This window comes from Mesoplodon densirostris, chromosome 5 (genome assembly GCF_025265405.1).
Source record: "Mesoplodon densirostris isolate mMesDen1 chromosome 5, mMesDen1 primary haplotype, whole genome shotgun sequence".
Classification (NCBI taxonomy): domain Eukaryota; kingdom Metazoa; phylum Chordata; class Mammalia; order Artiodactyla; family Ziphiidae; genus Mesoplodon; species Mesoplodon densirostris.
This window is the reverse complement of record NC_082665.1, coordinates 43,287,723-43,306,807: the sequence shown is the minus strand read 5'-3', so window position 1 is coordinate 43,306,807 and position 19,085 is coordinate 43,287,723. Positions and strand designations below refer to the sequence as shown.

The window sequence follows — 19,085 nt, the reverse complement described above, 5'->3', positions numbered from 1 at the left end:
TTTAAAACTTAAAACGAGCATAGGAGCATCAATCCTGCAATTGGTCCCTTGTAGCCATTTAATATTCAAGTAATGTTTCAGAAATTCTCTAAAAGGCTACTTTATAAGGTTACTTGCAACTTACATAAAAAAGTTATCTAATTAATAATGTGAAAAATATATGAAAACTACTTGTGGTCTTTGTATCTTACTGCCTGAATGACAAAAACTAAATCCAAAACTGAAAAAGGTGAAATGCTTCCAGAGGACATTGCACACACATATTCTCCATGAGGAAATTCTTACTCTTTCTTTAGGGTAGAATATTCCTGAATTCATGGGAATGTGGATTTGGTCCAAAAATCAAATGACATGCTGATTCCTATGTTAACCAAGTGAGGAACAAGTCATCAGCCTAATTAATAACGCTACCTTATGTTTATTTGGTGCTTAACTTAAAGAGCATTTCACAGATGGAGTCTTAATAAAACCTTATGAGGTATACAAGGTAAATAGTCTGACCCAATTTATCAAATAGAGAGTCACAAAGACTCAGTGACTTGCCTGAAGTTACACAGCTAATTAATGCACCTTAATCTAATACCAGGAAAAGGACTGCAAGCTTTACCACTGCTGTATACCCTGGAGCAAATTATTACGATTGCTAGAATAAGTATGGAATCTGGGGCAATAAGAAAGAGGATGCTACATGCATACATTTTATCATCCCAACTGCCCCAAATACTCATTGAAGGTAAAGAATAACTATAGACCTTTAGGCACTTTTAATAAAAAGGAACTAAGAATTAGTAGGTCTGAAGCTATGACTTTAGAATCTTGGCTACCTGCTCATTTTATAGAGCATGCAACCTTTACCTATTAAAGTGCTATTATTGCACTGAATTTATGATGAGGTAAATGAAAGCAAATACCTCATGCTGAGACATAATTTGAAACTCTTCATCTCAGACTGACATCAAAATCATAATTTTAAAGAATTTTAACAAATTAGACTCAATGGTTAGAAATTCAAAGGCAGTTACTCCTTCATTAAAATTTCAAATAATTTGGAATAATTTGTAGCTATTCCAAATTCCAAACAATCTGGTAAATTCCTTTAACCAAAGTTTGTTTCCAACTCTCAATGATATATTAAAATATCTGTTTTCCTCAGAAGCTTACTGATAAAATGAGTACAAAGCTAGCCTAAGTTAAGAGGTTTATTTTTGCATTCATCTCACTATACTATTTGATTCTGTCATTCATCCTCAACTTCGAGAAACTTTCTCTCACTTTGTCTTCCTGGACACTCCTCTTTCTTTGTTCATCTCCTACTTCTCTGAGGCCCCCTTTAGCCTCCTTATCTACCTTTCCTCTTCTTCCTATCCCTTAAATATCAGTCTTCCCTATAATTTTATCATTGGTTTATCTTTTTTCCTAAAGTTAGATGTTTTACATATGTTGTCTCATTCAATCTTTCAATCAAGTTATTATTCTCACTTTGCAGATGAGGTAACTAAGGCAAGAGGGTTAAGCAACTTGTATGAGGCCACTCAGTAAGTGTTGCACACACATAAGTGTCCAAACCAGGATTCAAATCCGTGCAGTAGAGTTCTACAGTTTTCCTTGACACCTTCCTTTTCTTCCCACTCCAGAGCCAATCAACCACCAAATCCTATTAATTCTCCACTGAAAATATCTTGCAAATCTGAGCACATATCTGTATTCCTCTCCCATTCACTCAGTTAAGGCCTTTGTCATCTACTTCTTGATTACTGTGAAATCTTTCAAATTGGTTCTCTTGCTAAAGGATTTTCTTATTAATTTTCTTTGCATACTCCAGTGTTATCTGATCAAGGGATTTCCAGCTTGTGACAGACACTTCTAATTGCTCAATATCTGTTCTCACTTCCTTCTATAGTAATCGAATTTTTAACTGGGTACAGCTAAGGCTAATTTCCTAAACTGCCTTTCACTAAAGGTAGTCATATGTCTAAGTCTGACCCATAACAAGTGAGTCGAAGTAATGTGAGGTGTGCTCTTTTGCTCTTTCTTACTACTTGCGATGCAGATTAAACAGTAAGAGTTGGAATTGTCACTCTGGACCATAAGGTAGAAGACAGACAGGGCCTGGATCCCTGATGATTCTCTGTCCCATCTCTCTAGATGCTTAGTAAGTTCTAATGTTTACATAAATTATTTTTCAGTTTCCTTTTGACCAGGAGAACTTTTATTCATCTTTCCAGGCCCACTTCAAAGCTCACTTAGTCTCTGAAATCTTCACTGACTCCCCATGGAATTCCTCCCTCTTCTGTTTTTCCCAAGCAGTAAATTTCCAGCTCCTTGAAAACAGGGTTTATGCTATATTCATTTTGTATTTTTTATATATAGCACAACTGGAAAGTATCTTCTCAAAATATATATTTTTTAAATAAGTGAATGAATAAATGTTACCTTAATCAAGAGGTGGGTCAACAAGAGAACTTTTCAGTGTAAAACAAAGGAATATACTGAATTGCAACTAACACTCAAAAATTTCTGAGTAGGGAACAGCTCAAGCAACCTACAACTCTTACAATATAGAACAGATAGAAATAATAGAGGCCAGAAGCTTCATTTAGGAAAAAGAATAATAATAAAGCTTTTGCCAACAAGTAATTTATAAAAATGAGAAAAAAAGATTTTTCCTCTTGCCAACAATAAACTCCTACAGAAAGTAATCTGTTAATGAAGGTTACTGCTTAGCAATTGTGCTCTCATTTCTCATTGAGTGGAAAAGTTTGGTAACTTTTAGTAAGTTAACTTGACTCTATAGAAACCATGGTCACTATTTTAAAATTGAGATATGTGGTACCAAAAATGCAGTTAAGACATATTTAAAAACAAGTATTATCCCTGACACTGCCTTTCTAGTAACATAAGGGAAATTAACAAAGGAGGCGGCGGGTGGGGGGCGGGGAGGACAGGAAGTCTGATTTAAAAGGAAGGAAAGGGAGATGCAAGAGGGAAGAGATATGGGAACATATGTGTATGTACAACTGATTCACTTTGTTATAAAGCAGAAACTAACACACCATTGTAAAGCAATTATACTCCAATAAAGATGTTAAAAATATATATATATAAGCCTAATTTGATGTACCAATAGAAATATGTTGATTACTACAAAATTTAACAAATGGTAAAACTATAACTTTAACCAACTGTTATGAGCTCCATAAAGCTTTTATCTCTAAGTTGTTTCCTTTTTGTCTGCCCCCAACCCTAGAAGTTTAATTCCACAACATTTCATATCTTTTCTTCCTTTAACCATTTTGGGGAGTTCTGTTTCATTTACTTTTTCTTACCATTTCATATATTTTCTCCCATGTTTCATTGTTGGCTTCTAGCATTCCTTTCCAATTTTCTATTTTTGTTCCTTTTCAGCAATTCCCATTTCTTTCATTTTCCCACTGCCTGTTTCTCATCATATCACTCTGTTTGTATCAGTTTACTACTTCTGCTGGCAAACAGCAGCCTGGGCAAGAAATCAAATAAAAAACCCCTACCACTATTATGTTCTACAACCAAAGAAAACATTAAGGTGAAAAGTTGAAGTTCATGTACAATTTATCAAATAAATGCAGATGCAAAATTAAGTTTCAGGTACTTTAAGCATCTAAAACACAGATATTTCTAGGTGAATAGTTACCCAGTGCTATCATCAGTTTTAAAAGTATAATTTTGCAACCCTTGAGGGTAATCTTCACTATGCTCACAGTAAGTAATCAAATTTCTAGATATCAAACTGTTTATTATCAAAGAAGTTCTGTAAATTCAAGATAAAGAAACATGACCAAGCTTGCTATTTTCAGAAACACCATATCCAGTAGCTATTCCTTTGTCAGCCTAAGAAACAAAACTATGCTGATAATTATCTTCTCCCTACTGGCAGCAAGTTTTTACCTTGAAGAAGAGATATTTTTTATGTAATACTGGTAGAGTAGAGTAATGACACTAGACACTCCTGAAATGGATTATAAATGACAAGTTTTAACATATTTATTATCAGTTTCTACTTGTACAAGATGTACAAGTTTAGCACATCTTCCCAACAGTTAATTACCTCATTTAGATGCTATGGGAGGGTGGGTTAGGAATTAAAAGCTCTCTGCTAAGACTGAACGTGAGGAATCCAGTTTCGTGTTACTTAAATTAGAGAAGAGTGACAATAGATGACGTTAGGCCTGCCAAACTTTAAGATAGGGTCTTTGATCTACTATCAGATATAGTCTCTTCACTCATACAAAGGAAAAGAATTAAAAAGCTTTCAACAAAACCAGCAGAATTGACTTGATTTTGGCCCACGGCAGATGTGTTTATGAATGAATAGAGATTGTTTATCACTGGTTTAAAAGAGTTTTTCAGACTTTTATTTTATTTTAATAATTTTTTTTTTAGTAACAAGAAACTTCTTCAAATAAAATCCTATAGGTTTAACCAGATGGAAATATCATGGCTCTACTTGGATTTGCTGTGGTGAACTAAGAGGCTCTCCTGGTCATGGCTCCCTCTTCCCTCAGGATGGCTCCAAAAACAATGCTACAGAACCCCTATATACTTACAGACTAGAGTTTGAAAACCACTGTCCTCTAAATGATTCTTTGCAGGAAAATAACAGCTATCTCCTACTAAAGAATGTTATCATTTGACTCCTGCAGTGGCCAGGTTATAAAAGAATTAAAAGCCCATAAAGTTTACTAAAGGCATTTTAGTGACTCCATTTAGGTCAATAGTGTGGCAAGTTCAGATACCTGTAGCAACTGTCAGAATGAGGCCAAGGGACAGGAAAACCCTTCTGACAGAAGAAAAAAGAGTCACAGGGACTCCTGATGGATAGGCTGGTTAAATCTTGCTTTTTCAGCCTTAGGTCAAATCCTTTGGATGGTAAAAATTATTGTTCCCAGCAGAAAGAAGATTCAGGGGAGGCGAAAATAACATAGATCACCAAGTGACAATTAGGAATACTCAAATGACAAAGAAGCACTTCCTCCTGAGTTAAAAATAGCCAGGTCACCCTCTGGTATACTTCCCAGTCACTATTTAGAAATCTTGAAAAAAAAGTTCAACATTTTTAAAATAGAAAAATTTATGTGCTCCCATTTTTCAAACACTTATTATATACTTATTATTAAACTTATCTGCTCAGTTTCATTTTGTTTGACATCCATTAGAGGCTTTTCAAGTTATCAAGAAAAAATAATTTAAATTCTTGTTAACAATGATATTTTACAAACTGAATAAACTGTGATAAGTTAATGAAATGCTTAAGTATCACTTTATTTTGAACACCTTAGTGTCCTAACATTTATCCACTGATAATCATTACTCACCTTGAAAATTTCAACAACTTCCTAATTAGCTTTCCCTTCTCTGTTTGCACCCTTGTATCCAACCTCTATACGGAATTAAGAAATCTTTCTAATATAAATGTAATCATGTCACTCCTTTACTAAAAATACTTTACCAGCTCCCCACTATATACTTAACAGTTATGTTAAGTTAAAGAATAAGCTATTCAACTTAAACATTATTCAAAAGCACAGACAATTAAAACAAATAGAAGCAGTACTGTCTAGCTCAAGACTAAGTAGGAAGAATAGAGCCCCACTTTTTCTTTTGCGGTTCACGGGTCTCTCACTGTTGTGGCCTCTCCCATTGTGGAGCACAGGCTCCGGACGCGCAAGCTCAGCGGCCATGGCTCACAGGCCCAGCCACTCTGCGGCATGTGGGATCTTCCCTGACTGGGGCACGAACCCGTGTCCCCTGCATCGGCAGGCGGACTCTCAACCACTGTGCCACCAGGGAAGCCCGAGCCCCACTTTTTAATAGCCAAAATAGGGTGGCCCCTCAGAGTTCTAAAGTTAGTAGGAAAACCACTAACAAAACAAAATTTGCATGCTACTAATAACATGGCCTTAAATATATAAAATGAAACTCGACAGAACTACAAGGAAAAAAGTACAAATCCAAATCATACACACCTCATTTAATAATTAACTGAAGAACCAGGTTTTTATAAGTAATATCATAGAGGATTTGAATAACAAATGACCTGAATGAACGTTTATAGAACACTGTACTAATAAAGAAATATAAAATTCACATTTTTCTCAAAGCAACAAAAAATATTTACAAACACTGACCTAATATGTGGCTATAAAGCAAGTCAAAATAAATTTCAGAAGGTTGATACAGCATATGTTTCCTGATCATAATAAAAATAAGAACATAATAAGAAAGATAACCAGAAAATCCCCATATGTTTAGAAATAGAAAACAAACTTACAATAAAAAATATGAACAATGTTTTGAATACTGTATCTTGAGAAAAAGTTGACAAACCTCAGGAAAGATTGATTAACAAAAATAAAAAGAAGACATTATAAATCCTACAAATATTAAAAAGATAACAAGGAGATACTATGCACAACTCTATGGCAACAAGTTTGTAGACTTTGATGAAAGGGGAAAATTACTAAAAACACAAATAAACAAACAAAATCCCTCCAAACTCATGGAAAGAGAAAACTTAAGAGTCTTGTAACCATTAAAGAAACCTTATCAATGGTCAAAATTCATCCCACAAAGAAAACTCCAGCACTACATGGCTTCAACTGCAGTTCTATCATACATATAAGGAAAAAAAATAATAACTGCAATGTTACATAAACTATTCCAGAGTATATAAAGGAGAACCCACTCCTCAATTCATTTTATGAGGCTAGTATAACCTTGATTCTAAACTCTAATAATATTTCAAGAATGAAAAATGATAGGCCAGTCTTACTTACGAACACAAATGGAAAAATCCAAAGCAAAATACTACCATACAGATTCTTGAAAAATTACATATATCTATTTCTATATATTACGTAATTATGAAAGTTTTGTTGAAAATCCATAAGAATCTATAGACAAATTTTTAGACTTAATAAATTTACCAATATCATGAAATCATGGAAAATGCCTAAACTCTCCAAATTGATAGGCTTAATGTAATTCCAATCAAAATTTCAACAAGTTTTTCAGGAAACCTGACAAGCTGATTCTAAAATATATATGGAATCTGTATGGAAACACAAAAGACCCCGAACAGCCAAAGCAATCTTGAGAAAGAAGAATGGAGCTGGATGAATCAGGCTCCCTGACTTCTCAGACTATATTACAAAGCTACAGTAATCAAAACAGTATGGTACTGGCACAAAAACAGAAATATAGATCAATGGAACAGGATAGAAAGCCCAGAGATAAACCCACACACCTATGGTCACCTAATCTATGACAAAGAAGGCAAGAATATACAATGGAGAAAAGACAGTCTCTTCAATAAGTCGTGCTGGGAAAACTGGACAGCTACATGTAAAAGAATGAAATTAGAACACCCTCTAACACAATACACAAAAATAAACTCAAAATGGATTAAAGACCTAAATGTAAGGCCAGACACTATAAAACTCTTAGAGGAAAACATAGGCAGAACACTCTTTGACATAAATCACAGCAAGATCTTTTTTGATCCACCTCCTAGAGTAATGAAAATAAAAACAAAAATAAACAAATAGGATCTAATTAAACTTAAAAGATTTTGCACGGCAAATGAAACCATAAAACAAAAAGACAACCCTCAGAATGGAGAAAATATTTGCAAATGAAGCAACCAAAAAAGGATTAATCTCCAAAATATACAAACAGCTCATGCACCTCAATGTCAAAAAAACAAATAACCCAATCAAAAAATGGGCAGAAGATCTAAATAGACATTTCTCCAAAGAAGACATACAAATGGCCAAAAGCACATGAAAACATGCTCAACATCACTAATTATTAGAGAAATGCAAATCAAAACTATAATGAGGCATCACCTCACACCAGTCAGAATGGCCATATCATCAAAAAATCTACAAACAATAAATGCTGGAGAGGGTGTGAAGAAAAGGGAACCCTCCTACACTGTTGATGGGAATGTAAATTGGCACAGACACTATGGAGAACAGTATGGAGGTTCCTTAAAAAACTAAAAATAGAACTACCATATGACCCAGCAATCCCACTCCTGGGCATATACTCAGAGAAAACCATAATTCGAAAAGATACACGCACCCCAATGTTCATTGCAGCACCATTTACAATAGCCAGTACATGGAAGCAATGTAAATGTCCATCATCAGAGGAATGGATAAAGAAGATGTCATACATATATACAATGGAATATTACTCAATCATAAAAAAGAATGAAATAATGCCATTTTCAGCAACATGTATGGACCTAGAGGTTGTCATACTGAACAAAGTAAGTCAGACACAGAAAGACAAATATATGATATCGCTTATATGTGGAATCTAAAAAAAAAGGGTACAAATGAATTTATTTACAAAACAGAAATAGAGCTGCCACGGATGTAGAAAACAAATTTATGGTTACTAGGGGATAAGGTGGGGAGGGATAAATTGGGAGATTGGGATTGACATATACACACTACTATATATAAAATAGATAACTAACAAGAACCTGCTGTATAGCACAGGGAAGTCTACTCAATACTCTGTAATGGCCTATATGGGAAAAGAATCTAAAAAAAAATAGATATATGTAAATAAATAAATAAATATATATATAGAAATGCAAAGGGGTCAAAAATAGGCAAGATACTCTTAACAAAACAGAATGAAACAAAAAAAACAAGGGAAGATTTGTACCTATTTATTATGATGCTAATATTGGGTTGGGCAAAAAGTTCCTTCGGTTTTCAAGTAAAAATAAAAGACACATCTTTCATTTTCACCAAGAACTTTATTGAACAACATATTCACCGTTTTGTTCCACTACCTTCTGACATTTTTCAGGCAACTTCATAATTCCATCTTCCCAAACTTTTTATCTTTTTGGGCAAAGAACTGTTCCAGGTGCCTTTTACAGTCTTCCAGGGAATTGAAATTTTTTCCATTAAGAGAATTTTGTAAAGACCTAAATAAATGGAGATCCAAAGGTGCAATGTCTGGTGAATATGGCAGACGAGTCAGAACTTCCCAGTCAAGCTGTAACAGTTTTTGCCTGGTCATCAAAGAAACATGCAGTCTTGCGTTATCCTGATGGGAGATTATGCATTTTCTGTTGACTAATTCCACATGCTTTTCATCAAGTGCTGCTTTCAGTTGGCCTAACTGGGAGCAGCACTTGTTGGAATTAATCATCTCATTTTCCGGAAGGAGCTCATAATAGAGGACTCCCTTCCAATTCCACCATATACATAACATCACCTTCTTTGGATGAAGACTGGCCTTTGGTGTGGCTGGTGATGGTTCATTTTGCTTGCCCCACAATCTCCTCCGTTCCACATCATTGTACAGTATCCACTTTTCATCGCCCATCACAATTTGTTTTAAAAACGGAATGTTTTCATTATGTTTCAGTAGTAGAGAATCACATGAGGAAATACGGTCAAGGTTCTTTTCGCTTAACTTACATGGAACCCAAACCTCAAAGCGATTAACATAACCAAGCTGGTATAAATGATTTTCAACGCTTGATTTGGATATTTTGAGTATGTTGGTTGTCTCCCACATGGTATAATGGTGATTGTTCTCACTTATGTCTCGATTTGATCACTATCTACTTCAACTGGTCTACCAGACCATGGAGCATTATCCAACAAGAAATCTCCAGCACGAAACTTCACAAACCACTTTTGATACATTTGATCAGTCACAGCACCTTCTCCATACACTGCACAAATCTTTTTTTTTGCATTTCAGTTGTGTTTTTACCTTTCTTGAAATAATAAAGTATAATATGCTGAAAATGTTGTTTTTCTTCTTCAATATTAAAATGGCTACACAAAAAATTCACCAATTTTTATAAGTTATTTTTAAATGCACTGTGATATGACAACTGTCACAATACAATCTAAAAAAATTGTTTCGAATGAACTTAAAGACAACTAAGCACTAGAGCCTTCTTAAGAAAAAACCGAACGAACTCTTTGCCCAACCCAATACTATGGTATTTAAGTTAATGTAGCACTGGCTCAAGGATCAATAAAGCAATTAAGTAGAATGAAGTCAGACCCATGCTAATGTTGACATTTGATTTATGACAGAGGTCACACTCAGAGTACTAGAAAAAGGACAGACTTCTTAAACAAGACACAAAGACAGCATTAATCATAAAGAAAAATATAGGTATAATAACTTACATAAAAAGTAATAACCGGGGCTTCCCTGGTGGCGCAGTGGTTGGGAGTCCGCCTGCCGATGCAGGGGACACGGGTTCGTGCCCCGGTCCGGGAAGATCCCACATGCCGCGGAGCGGCTGGGCCCGTGAGCCATGGCCGCTGAGCCTGCGCGTCCGGAGCCTGTGCTCCGCAACGGGAGAGGCCACGACAGTGAGAGGCCCGCGTACCGCAAAAAAAAAAAAAAAAAAAAAAAAAAAGTAATAACCTATCTTTGTGAAAAACAAACACAAACAAACAAAAAGAGTAAAAGGGCAAGCCACAATATGGGAGAAGGTATTTGTACTATAATGTCAGAAACTGTGAAGGGGCTGATATTTCATCTTGTTTGCAAGCTTTTTAGTTAGCCCACCAGTTTCATGGATGTTGAAAGAAGACATGAGACTACTGAATCAGAAATGATGGACAGTTAAGTACTCACAACAATAACTGTAGCCAAGTCAAACAAGGTTTGAATTTGCCCTGTTTACCACTGGTGCCTGGTGGTACTCAATAAATACTTACAGAAAGAATAAATGGTTAAAGGAAAACAATCACCATCCTTGCCTCAAGTTTCTATAAAGGAGGAGATTCCTCCTACCCTACCCACAAGGTAGCGGGTAGGCAGTTTGCTGGAGTGAACAATTCAAGAGTCTCTCTACCTATGTACTTGAGCCTCTTCAAACAAGGAGAGAAGTAGCAGCTAATGCAGTCAATGAATGGCATTTATTATTATTATTTTTACTAGTGGATAGAGCCAAAATGGAAAAAACTCACTATTCGTGAGCATCACAACCTCTGTTGTTCTCTTGGACCTGCCTGAGCTCTGTCACATTGGATCCTATCCCTTCTTCTTCTTTTTTTTTTTTTTTTTAAGATTATAGCCAAGAATTTTTATTCTATTTATACAGGATTTTCCCACATTAAGAAATTCTTAATACTTTCCCTTCATCCTCTTAATCATGTTTCTATGCAGAGTCTAAAAGGGGAAGAGCTATTACTTTCTAACAGTTGGCTGGATGAGTTGAGTTCCAAGACTTAGATGTGGGACTGGAATAAGAGCCTTGCACTTGGTACTCAGGTCCAAATCATGTTCCTCAATTTAGTTTCATCAGAGACGGCTGGCTGGGGTTTAGGGATGAGCCTACACAAAGGACTGGACTGTCAAATCAGATTCTCATGAACCAGAGATCTTACCTACTATCTAGCTTTACTAAAATAATTTCAAGTATATAAGCAATCAACTGGCACAAAAGAAGCAGGAACATCCAATGTGGCTTCCGAAGTGTTGCTTCTAACTCAGAATGTTTTCTAGCTCAGAATAAAAGATGATTTCTATAAGCAAAGTTGACAGGTCACCTCACACAATGGGGAACATTTAGGTTATATCACATCTCTAATATACCTTAGGGAGCTGAGGTATATTGGAAGACATTCTCCATTCTCCAGGAAGACATGTCTCATAAATCTACAGATTCTAGGCTGTGTTTACCACAGGCGATCCTAACCAGGGACACTCTGCTGAAAGTATGCCACGAGTAAGTGTTCTCCTCTTAGCAAAATTCATTAGTCTATTTACCAATAGGAGGTCAGTTGTCAACATGTTTAACTGGGTCACCTGCCTTCTTTCTTTCTGTGGGAATGTCTCCCTGGAAATCAAAAGAGAAATGGATCACAGGCCAGCTGCTAACTCCTTCCCCAAAGAGTTATCAAGCTCTTGCCTGGATCATTAAAAAAGCTGATGTTTTAATCCCCATTAGGATATGTTTTTGTAACTATTTCTTGCATTAGTGAGATTCCATCATTAGAAAGAGCAGTCTTTGATAGTCTTAATTACCTGAATAAATGAATGAATGAATAAGTGATTTAATATGATGTAGCCATTTAAAAAGTATGTTTTCAGAGACTATTTAATAATTAAAATGTTCCTAATAAATTAAATGGAAAAATATATCAAATTATTTATCACTATGATTTCCATTATTGTAAATACTATATTCAAAGGAAATAAGTCCAAATAATAATAGCTTCTTTCAATGGATGGCTTATTTTCTTCTTTATATTTCTTTGTATATTCCAAATGCTTCATGAGACTAGATTACTTTCATGATTAGGAAAAATTATTAGAAAAATATCTTCAGTTTAAATATTTATCTATTGCTTATTTTGTAAAATATATCTTCTTATTCCCACACCCCATCTTTAACCTGAGCAAAGTTAGGTGTCCCTCCATTTGCATCCTCTGCACCCTAACTATTCCTTCTATTACCAAATTCTTACCGTATTTTATGATAATTGCCCTGAGGATCTTGAGAATAAGAATCACTTCATATATATTTTAGTATCTTCAGTGCCTAACAAAGTTCCTGACACAAAGTAGATATTTAACAAATGTTGATAAAAGCTTACTTTCAACACTGTATTTTACACTGTCAATCTACCCTTGAAACATATTTCTATGATTTAAAGTATAATGGCTATAAACTATAGCTATGGATGTCTTCTCAACCCTTTACAACTTCATTTAATGTGGAATATTTTGATCTATCAACTCTTATAAAAAAGAAACATGTACTTTGCCCAAACAAATTACAGCTTTTTAATCTCAGCACATCTGACTCCTGCCACCTAACTTAAAGAAAAAAGAAGGAAGAGGAGGAGGAGGAGGAAGAGGGGAAGGTGAAAGAGAATTAGTAGTAGTAGCAATAGTAGTAGTAGTATTAATAGTGGTTAGCTTTTGTTTTCTGGATTCCAAACATATGACTAAGCATATGAGGGATAGTATGCAAAGTTAACTGAATTAGTTAAACTTTAAAATGAAAATATATATATTGCTGAAAGAGTGGTGGAAATCTTCCATTCTGATAGAACATTATGTCCAAAGATTACTTTTCCAATATGTACATATAAACTTTTTGGTCACTGTGTTGATGAATGATGAAGACCATGCTCCAAAGGCACAAAGTATCCCATACCTCAGCTCAAAAGCATGACAGAAGAGATGTTGTTGATTTTTTAATGTTTCTTTTAAAACATAACTCTTGTTGTAAGAGTAACACTTTTTAAGGACTCTTATCTGGATGATTTTTACAAATTTTCAAAACATTATCAAATAATCTAAGCTTCCTTTTTCAATGAGTTCACAAATTGGATTTTACTTGTCAAGTAGTGAGAAAAGAAAACCAGAGAGGGTCAGTATTTTAAATGTGATTGATTTGAAAATGGGTGACATGATACACTACTGCAATAAAATACTTATATATATATATATATTTTTTTTTTTTTTTTTTTTTTTTTTTTTTTTGCTGTACGCGGGCCTCCCACTGCTGTGGCCTCTCCCGTTGCGGAGCACAGGCTCCGGACACACAGGCCCCGCGGCCATGGCTCGCGGGCCCAGCCGCTCCGCGGCATGTGGGATCCTCCGGGATCGGGGCACGAACCCGTGTCCCCTGCATCGGCAGGCGGACTCCCAACCACTGCGCCACCAGGGAGGCCCAAAATACTTATATTTTTGTTATAAATCATACTCTTCAGTTCATGCTTTCTCACCTAAAAATCATGTAAACTTCTCTTGCACAAACTTAGCCACTTTCTAAAAAGACTATGTATATATCATTTTTAGCATATTATCCCACTTTGTTTTTCCTAATATATTTAAATAAAAATGAGGCAAGAGAATCTGATTATGTAGTGTGCACATACATAGTATGTAACAGAAATGACTGGTCTCAGAAATTATTTTGAGAAAAGATAATAAAGGTGTACTTTCAAATGGCACTTCATTAATAGAACTGGCTTACACTCAATTATTCCTTATATCCTTGTCCCACTTTTTCATCTTGTGAAGCATGTGAGAGTTGTATATAACTTATATGTTCATGTTGTATAGTTAATAGAAGATTCTAATTTTTCCATCTCTGTATGGATAAACTGAAGAGTCCCCAATAAGTGTACAATAAACTCATATGGTTTGGGATTTCCTGTCATCGTGTGCCTTCCAATACACTTTTCATGCCAAAATAAAATCAGATTACTATTTTCACAGTTATATATAATTATATACATGCATTACCTTTTTTAAAGAATTTCTAAAAAACTATTACATATCTACATTACTCCTTTTAAAAAGTTTAACATCAAGAAACTTCTATTAAAGTGTTGATTTTCACTGATGTATCACATTCATAAAAACATGTGTAAGATTAATGTTTGGCTGTAGAATATTTGGTAATAGAATATTGGTTTTTCAGAAGCTAAAATTCTGAATACTATGCAGGTTGCCTATTTAATGTAAATATGAGTGACTTCTGGTAAAGTGAATGAATAATAACCATGGAAGCTATTTTGTATCTTTGAGCACCATATCTGTCAGCAGACATGCAGAAACATACAAATTGAGTCTTCGACAAAATAGTATAAACAAAAAGCTTTCCTTATTTGCCACTCAACTATCCTTCTTACTTCTTTTCTCCCTTCTGAGTGCCATCTTCTGTCTATAATATCAAGCTAGGCAATATTTGCTTGCTTGCTTTCTAATTGTTCTTTGCAAATGCAAATAAAGATCTGCTATCAATCCTTTATACTTTTGACTAAAACTCATACACATCAATGTATTTATTCTCTTGCATGTGCTTGCATTTAAAACCTATTTCTTACTGTGGAATAAAAGGACTGCCTTTTATTAAAGGATGACAAGGCAATAACTATATGAGGAAGATTTGGAAGAAAATAAGAGAAATTTCTTTGTATGTGATATAGTAAAAGTGCTATACCTGATGAGAAAATTACTATAGTCTCTATTGTCTTTTTTTGTTTTTTTCATTTTTTGGAGTCAGGGGCAGGAGATAAAAGAGATTGTGGCTGGCATTATCGCTTTTTCCTTTATCTTTTTAACCCCCAAATTTGTAGACGTTAGGGAATTAGAACCATTATCTGTGACTATAGCTTGTGTATCACGCTTTTTCCCCTTTATCATCATAATCACACAGCCAAGGGGCTCAGAGTTTCAGCTGCCTCAAGTGACTCCTAAACCTCTCACACAGACCAGGCATCAGAGGCAGGGAATGCAGAGTAGCTGCTCAAGGAAAAGAATGGGAGGAGGCTGGTGTGAAGGTCTTTCCCAATCACATATAATTACATGAACACCTACACCCATTGTGATTGAGATGTCAATTTTTCACCCTGTTAGTATGCTACTAAAGTGATGTGATGCTAAAGCCATTTCTTTTGGGGAGTAAGATGATGGGAGAGAGGGGTAGACACTAAAGAAGAGCCTCACTTGTTAGGGCACAAGACGGTGTGGATGTGAGGTTTACTCAGATACATGATTTTTGTGATGATGATCAAAATGCTATACGATGTTAAGGGATATGTATTAAATGGGGGAAAAAACTAAACTGAAACTAAAACCATGCTTTGGTTATGTAAATGCAATACTAATCAAAATAAATCATGTGAATTGCTTTACATTTATGCCTAATTACCACGCAGTACAATGATTATGTCATTATTTTTGTCAGATTAACTTTGCTATAAATTTAATTACATGTGTAAATTCTAAATATTCAGCCCTTGTAATTTAGTGTTTTTAAACAATTATTTACTGAACCCCCTTCTACATGCCAGATACCAAATTGCATATTGGGAATAAAAACAATAAGACAATCCCTTCTCCCATGGGGCTTACAGTCTTGTTGAAGAAAGAGACAAGTACTAGGTAGATGTCCATCAGAGGAACTGACAAACAATATATTTTTAAATGAAGGTAAGGACATGAGGGGAATACCAATCCCAGTCCTAGGGAGTTAGGTACGGCTTCAATAAGGAGATCTCATAGCTGATTCCCAAAGAACCAGCAGAGATAGCCAAGAGAACGGGGAGAATGAGTTAGAAGAAGAACTCTTAAGCATAAGAAACAGGAAATGCACTGGCCTCAGAATAAGGAACCATATTCAAAGAAGATGTGAATATCATACTAAGGAATCTGAAATCTTAACAGTAACGGGGAACCACTGCAGACTTCAAACAGGAGAATGACATGATCAGATTTACATTTCAGATCAGATTTGGCTTACTGTGGAGAGTGAAGAGAACAAAGTAGGTTTACAAGGAAAAGACTTCAAGAAATATTAAGAACAAAAAGGAACCAGTTTCAGAACATGTTCACACAATAACAGCAGTTTGGTTTTTTTTTTAACATATTTCTCTCTATATATATAGTTTTCATGAGAGGGAAGAAAAATGATATCCGCAGGAAGCCTGGTTGCTTACAGCTTAAAAAAAAATTAGAGGTCACAATGCTAATAAGCCACCATAAGATTTAGTGTCTGTTGGTGTAAGGCATCACAATGGCAAAGCCCGAAGTAACAGGAATAATTAACTAAAGAGCCAGATCAAGAAAGTGTAGGTAAGAAAAAAAGACTTAGAGCTGGATCAGTGCGACACCCCAAGAGGTAGAAGGGAAAGGTGGCATAGAATCTTCAAACTATCTCAGGTTTACAGTAAATGAAAGGCTGACCTTGGAAGAATACAAACAAATAGTCTAACTGCCAGATGAAAAATGTTTAAGAACCCGCTGGTTGGTGCTACCTGGAATCACCAGAATGAGCTGAGACATAATCTGGTACAAAAACAAGACCATGTATTAGTACTGGTTGTAATACTTTGGTAATGGCATATGTTCACTGTGGTGAGTTAATCAGAAGTTGGAAGTAAAGCATGTTGTCAGCAGTGTATATAAACTGTCACTCATTCTCATTCCACATGTAAGATCATTCCACATGTAAGAAGTAATGAGTGATAAGTTATCACTTAACTATATTTTAAATAGTTCAAAGAATTTTTGTTCCACATTAAACAGTAGGAATTACTTGGGACTAGGTTGTAAGTAAAAATTTCTTTTGAAACCAGGATAGGATGTCCCAAAATGGCTCTGTTCTGAAGAAACCAAGTATCTCTCGTGGTCATGCACTTCTGGAAAATTCTTAGAGGAGAGATAAGTGCTAACAACAAACTACAACTTCCTACTCACCCAGAACAATGTGTTCATTACTAAAAAAAAAATGTGTCCTGGTCCAAAGCTACTCTTACGGGGGCTGCTCATATTCTGGTGAAAGAATATGGTGATGAATCCTACGCTCAGGATGGTCCTGATAAGCAAACAGCTTTAAACCACAGTAAAATCATTTGTGTCCTTTAAAAGACAATGCACAGCAACACTAGATTTCATTGAGGGGCTGGGGGTACAGAGGGGGCAGAGGTGACATTATAATACAAGAGCTGAAAGGGAAGAGGTTGAGAATTTTCTGGGTGCAGACTTTGGAGGATTAATTATTGACACCTACACAGGAAACCCTCCATTTGGGAGCTGCCCTGTGTCATGTTTTCTCATGCCTACTTAAATTATATTAGAAACCGAAGTAAGCTTTTATATTAATAGCCCTCACCTTAAGAGTTCTATCTGTAGAAGAGGCAAATTCCTCCTTTGGTTTATCCTACAGGCTGCATTCTGAGAATCAGAAGAGAACAACCAACTTCGATCATTTGAACACGGAGCATCAACTAACACCTACAGAAAAAAAAGGACACGTAATGCAAATATGAACTGAAAAGATATCCTCAGACACAAAGTATATAGGGAAGCTAAGTATATCATGACAAAAAGTAGCAAATAAATAAATTTATTTTAAAACCGAAAATACACCTTGGTAAGTTCTTTATGACATTTCTTCACTAATACTTGACAGAAAAATTTCCTGTGCAATTTCAGTGTTTGGGTTTTTTAGGGGGGAGGGGGAATGAGAGGACTAACAGTCTACTAATCTCTACCAATATTTCATATTTTGATGACAGCAAAAACTTTTACAAAAGTTACTCATTTTAAACAGATGTTACTATACTTCTGAATTCTCAGCATTTATTTTTAAGAATAATTCAACTTCAGTTTACTGAAATGCTTTCTTTGCCTTCAACTGTCATACTCTGATATGAAATGTTACCCAATTAAAGCAATACTGTGCACATGTTTGAGTACTGACCCAAATAATATCTGATCTCTTCCTGAGTATCTTTGAGGTACCTGGAAATAAAAAGCATTCTATAATCCCCAATCTCAATGTTTCCACTTCCTTTGAACATGCTGACCATCAAATGAAAACTGCTTCCATGTTCACTTTATCAAAGTTTCCCAGGGTATTGAGAAATTGTATGAGGCTATGTCTGGAAGCAGATGGAAAACAACAACAACAAAGCAACATAACAGTGGTATCACTGAGAGTCTATCAGTCTGTCACAATGTAATAAAAGTACCTTGTCAAACGTTTCAGGCTGGGCATCTCCCATTTCTCTGCCATCCAATTCAGATACTTTAATTACATTTACCAAAGGCTGTGGGATGAAAGATTCTAACGTCTGCCTCAGCCACCTCAATCTCAGACTATCGTATTCATTACAATGAAGATAACCTAAATGTAAAGGATTAAAAAGTTTTAAAACAAACACAACGGAATTGTTAAATTTCCACTTTTGATCAAATAAATTTCAGAAAGAAATTGGTTCATCATAATTACGCAGAAGGGCTCAGAGGTAAACATTATGATTCTCTTATGTTTAAAAACAGAAATACACTCACAAACACTTCATAAAACATTTACCATAGTCATGCCTACAGAGCCTCTCAGAAGCTCTCACCATTTACTCATTCAAATTTCATTTTGAAGATGAAAACCTTTAGAGAATTATGGATTCCTAAAGATATGCTATATAACCAATACCTCAGACACAGTTCTCTCCTAAAGCTCTTAAGAGTAAATGATATATTCGTAAGAGTACATGATATATAAAGTTCCTTCTAGGACA

General features: G+C 35.3%; 1 protein-coding gene across 2 annotated transcripts in view; it reads right to left on the bottom strand.

The window, feature by feature from the left end:
• NSUN3 (NOP2/Sun RNA methyltransferase 3) overlaps window positions 1-19,085 on the bottom strand; it is a 53,212-nt gene that overhangs the window by 16,334 nt on the left and 17,793 nt on the right. For both annotated transcript variants that reach the window (XM_060099810.1, XM_060099809.1), the window contains 2 exons: window positions 18,537-18,691; window positions 17,675-17,796 (listed from right to left, as the gene is read on the bottom strand). In XM_060099810.1, coding sequence (XP_059955793.1) covers window positions 17,675-17,796; window positions 18,537-18,691 — 277 coding nt within the window. The remainder of the gene's footprint in view (window positions 1-17,674; window positions 17,797-18,536; window positions 18,692-19,085) is intronic.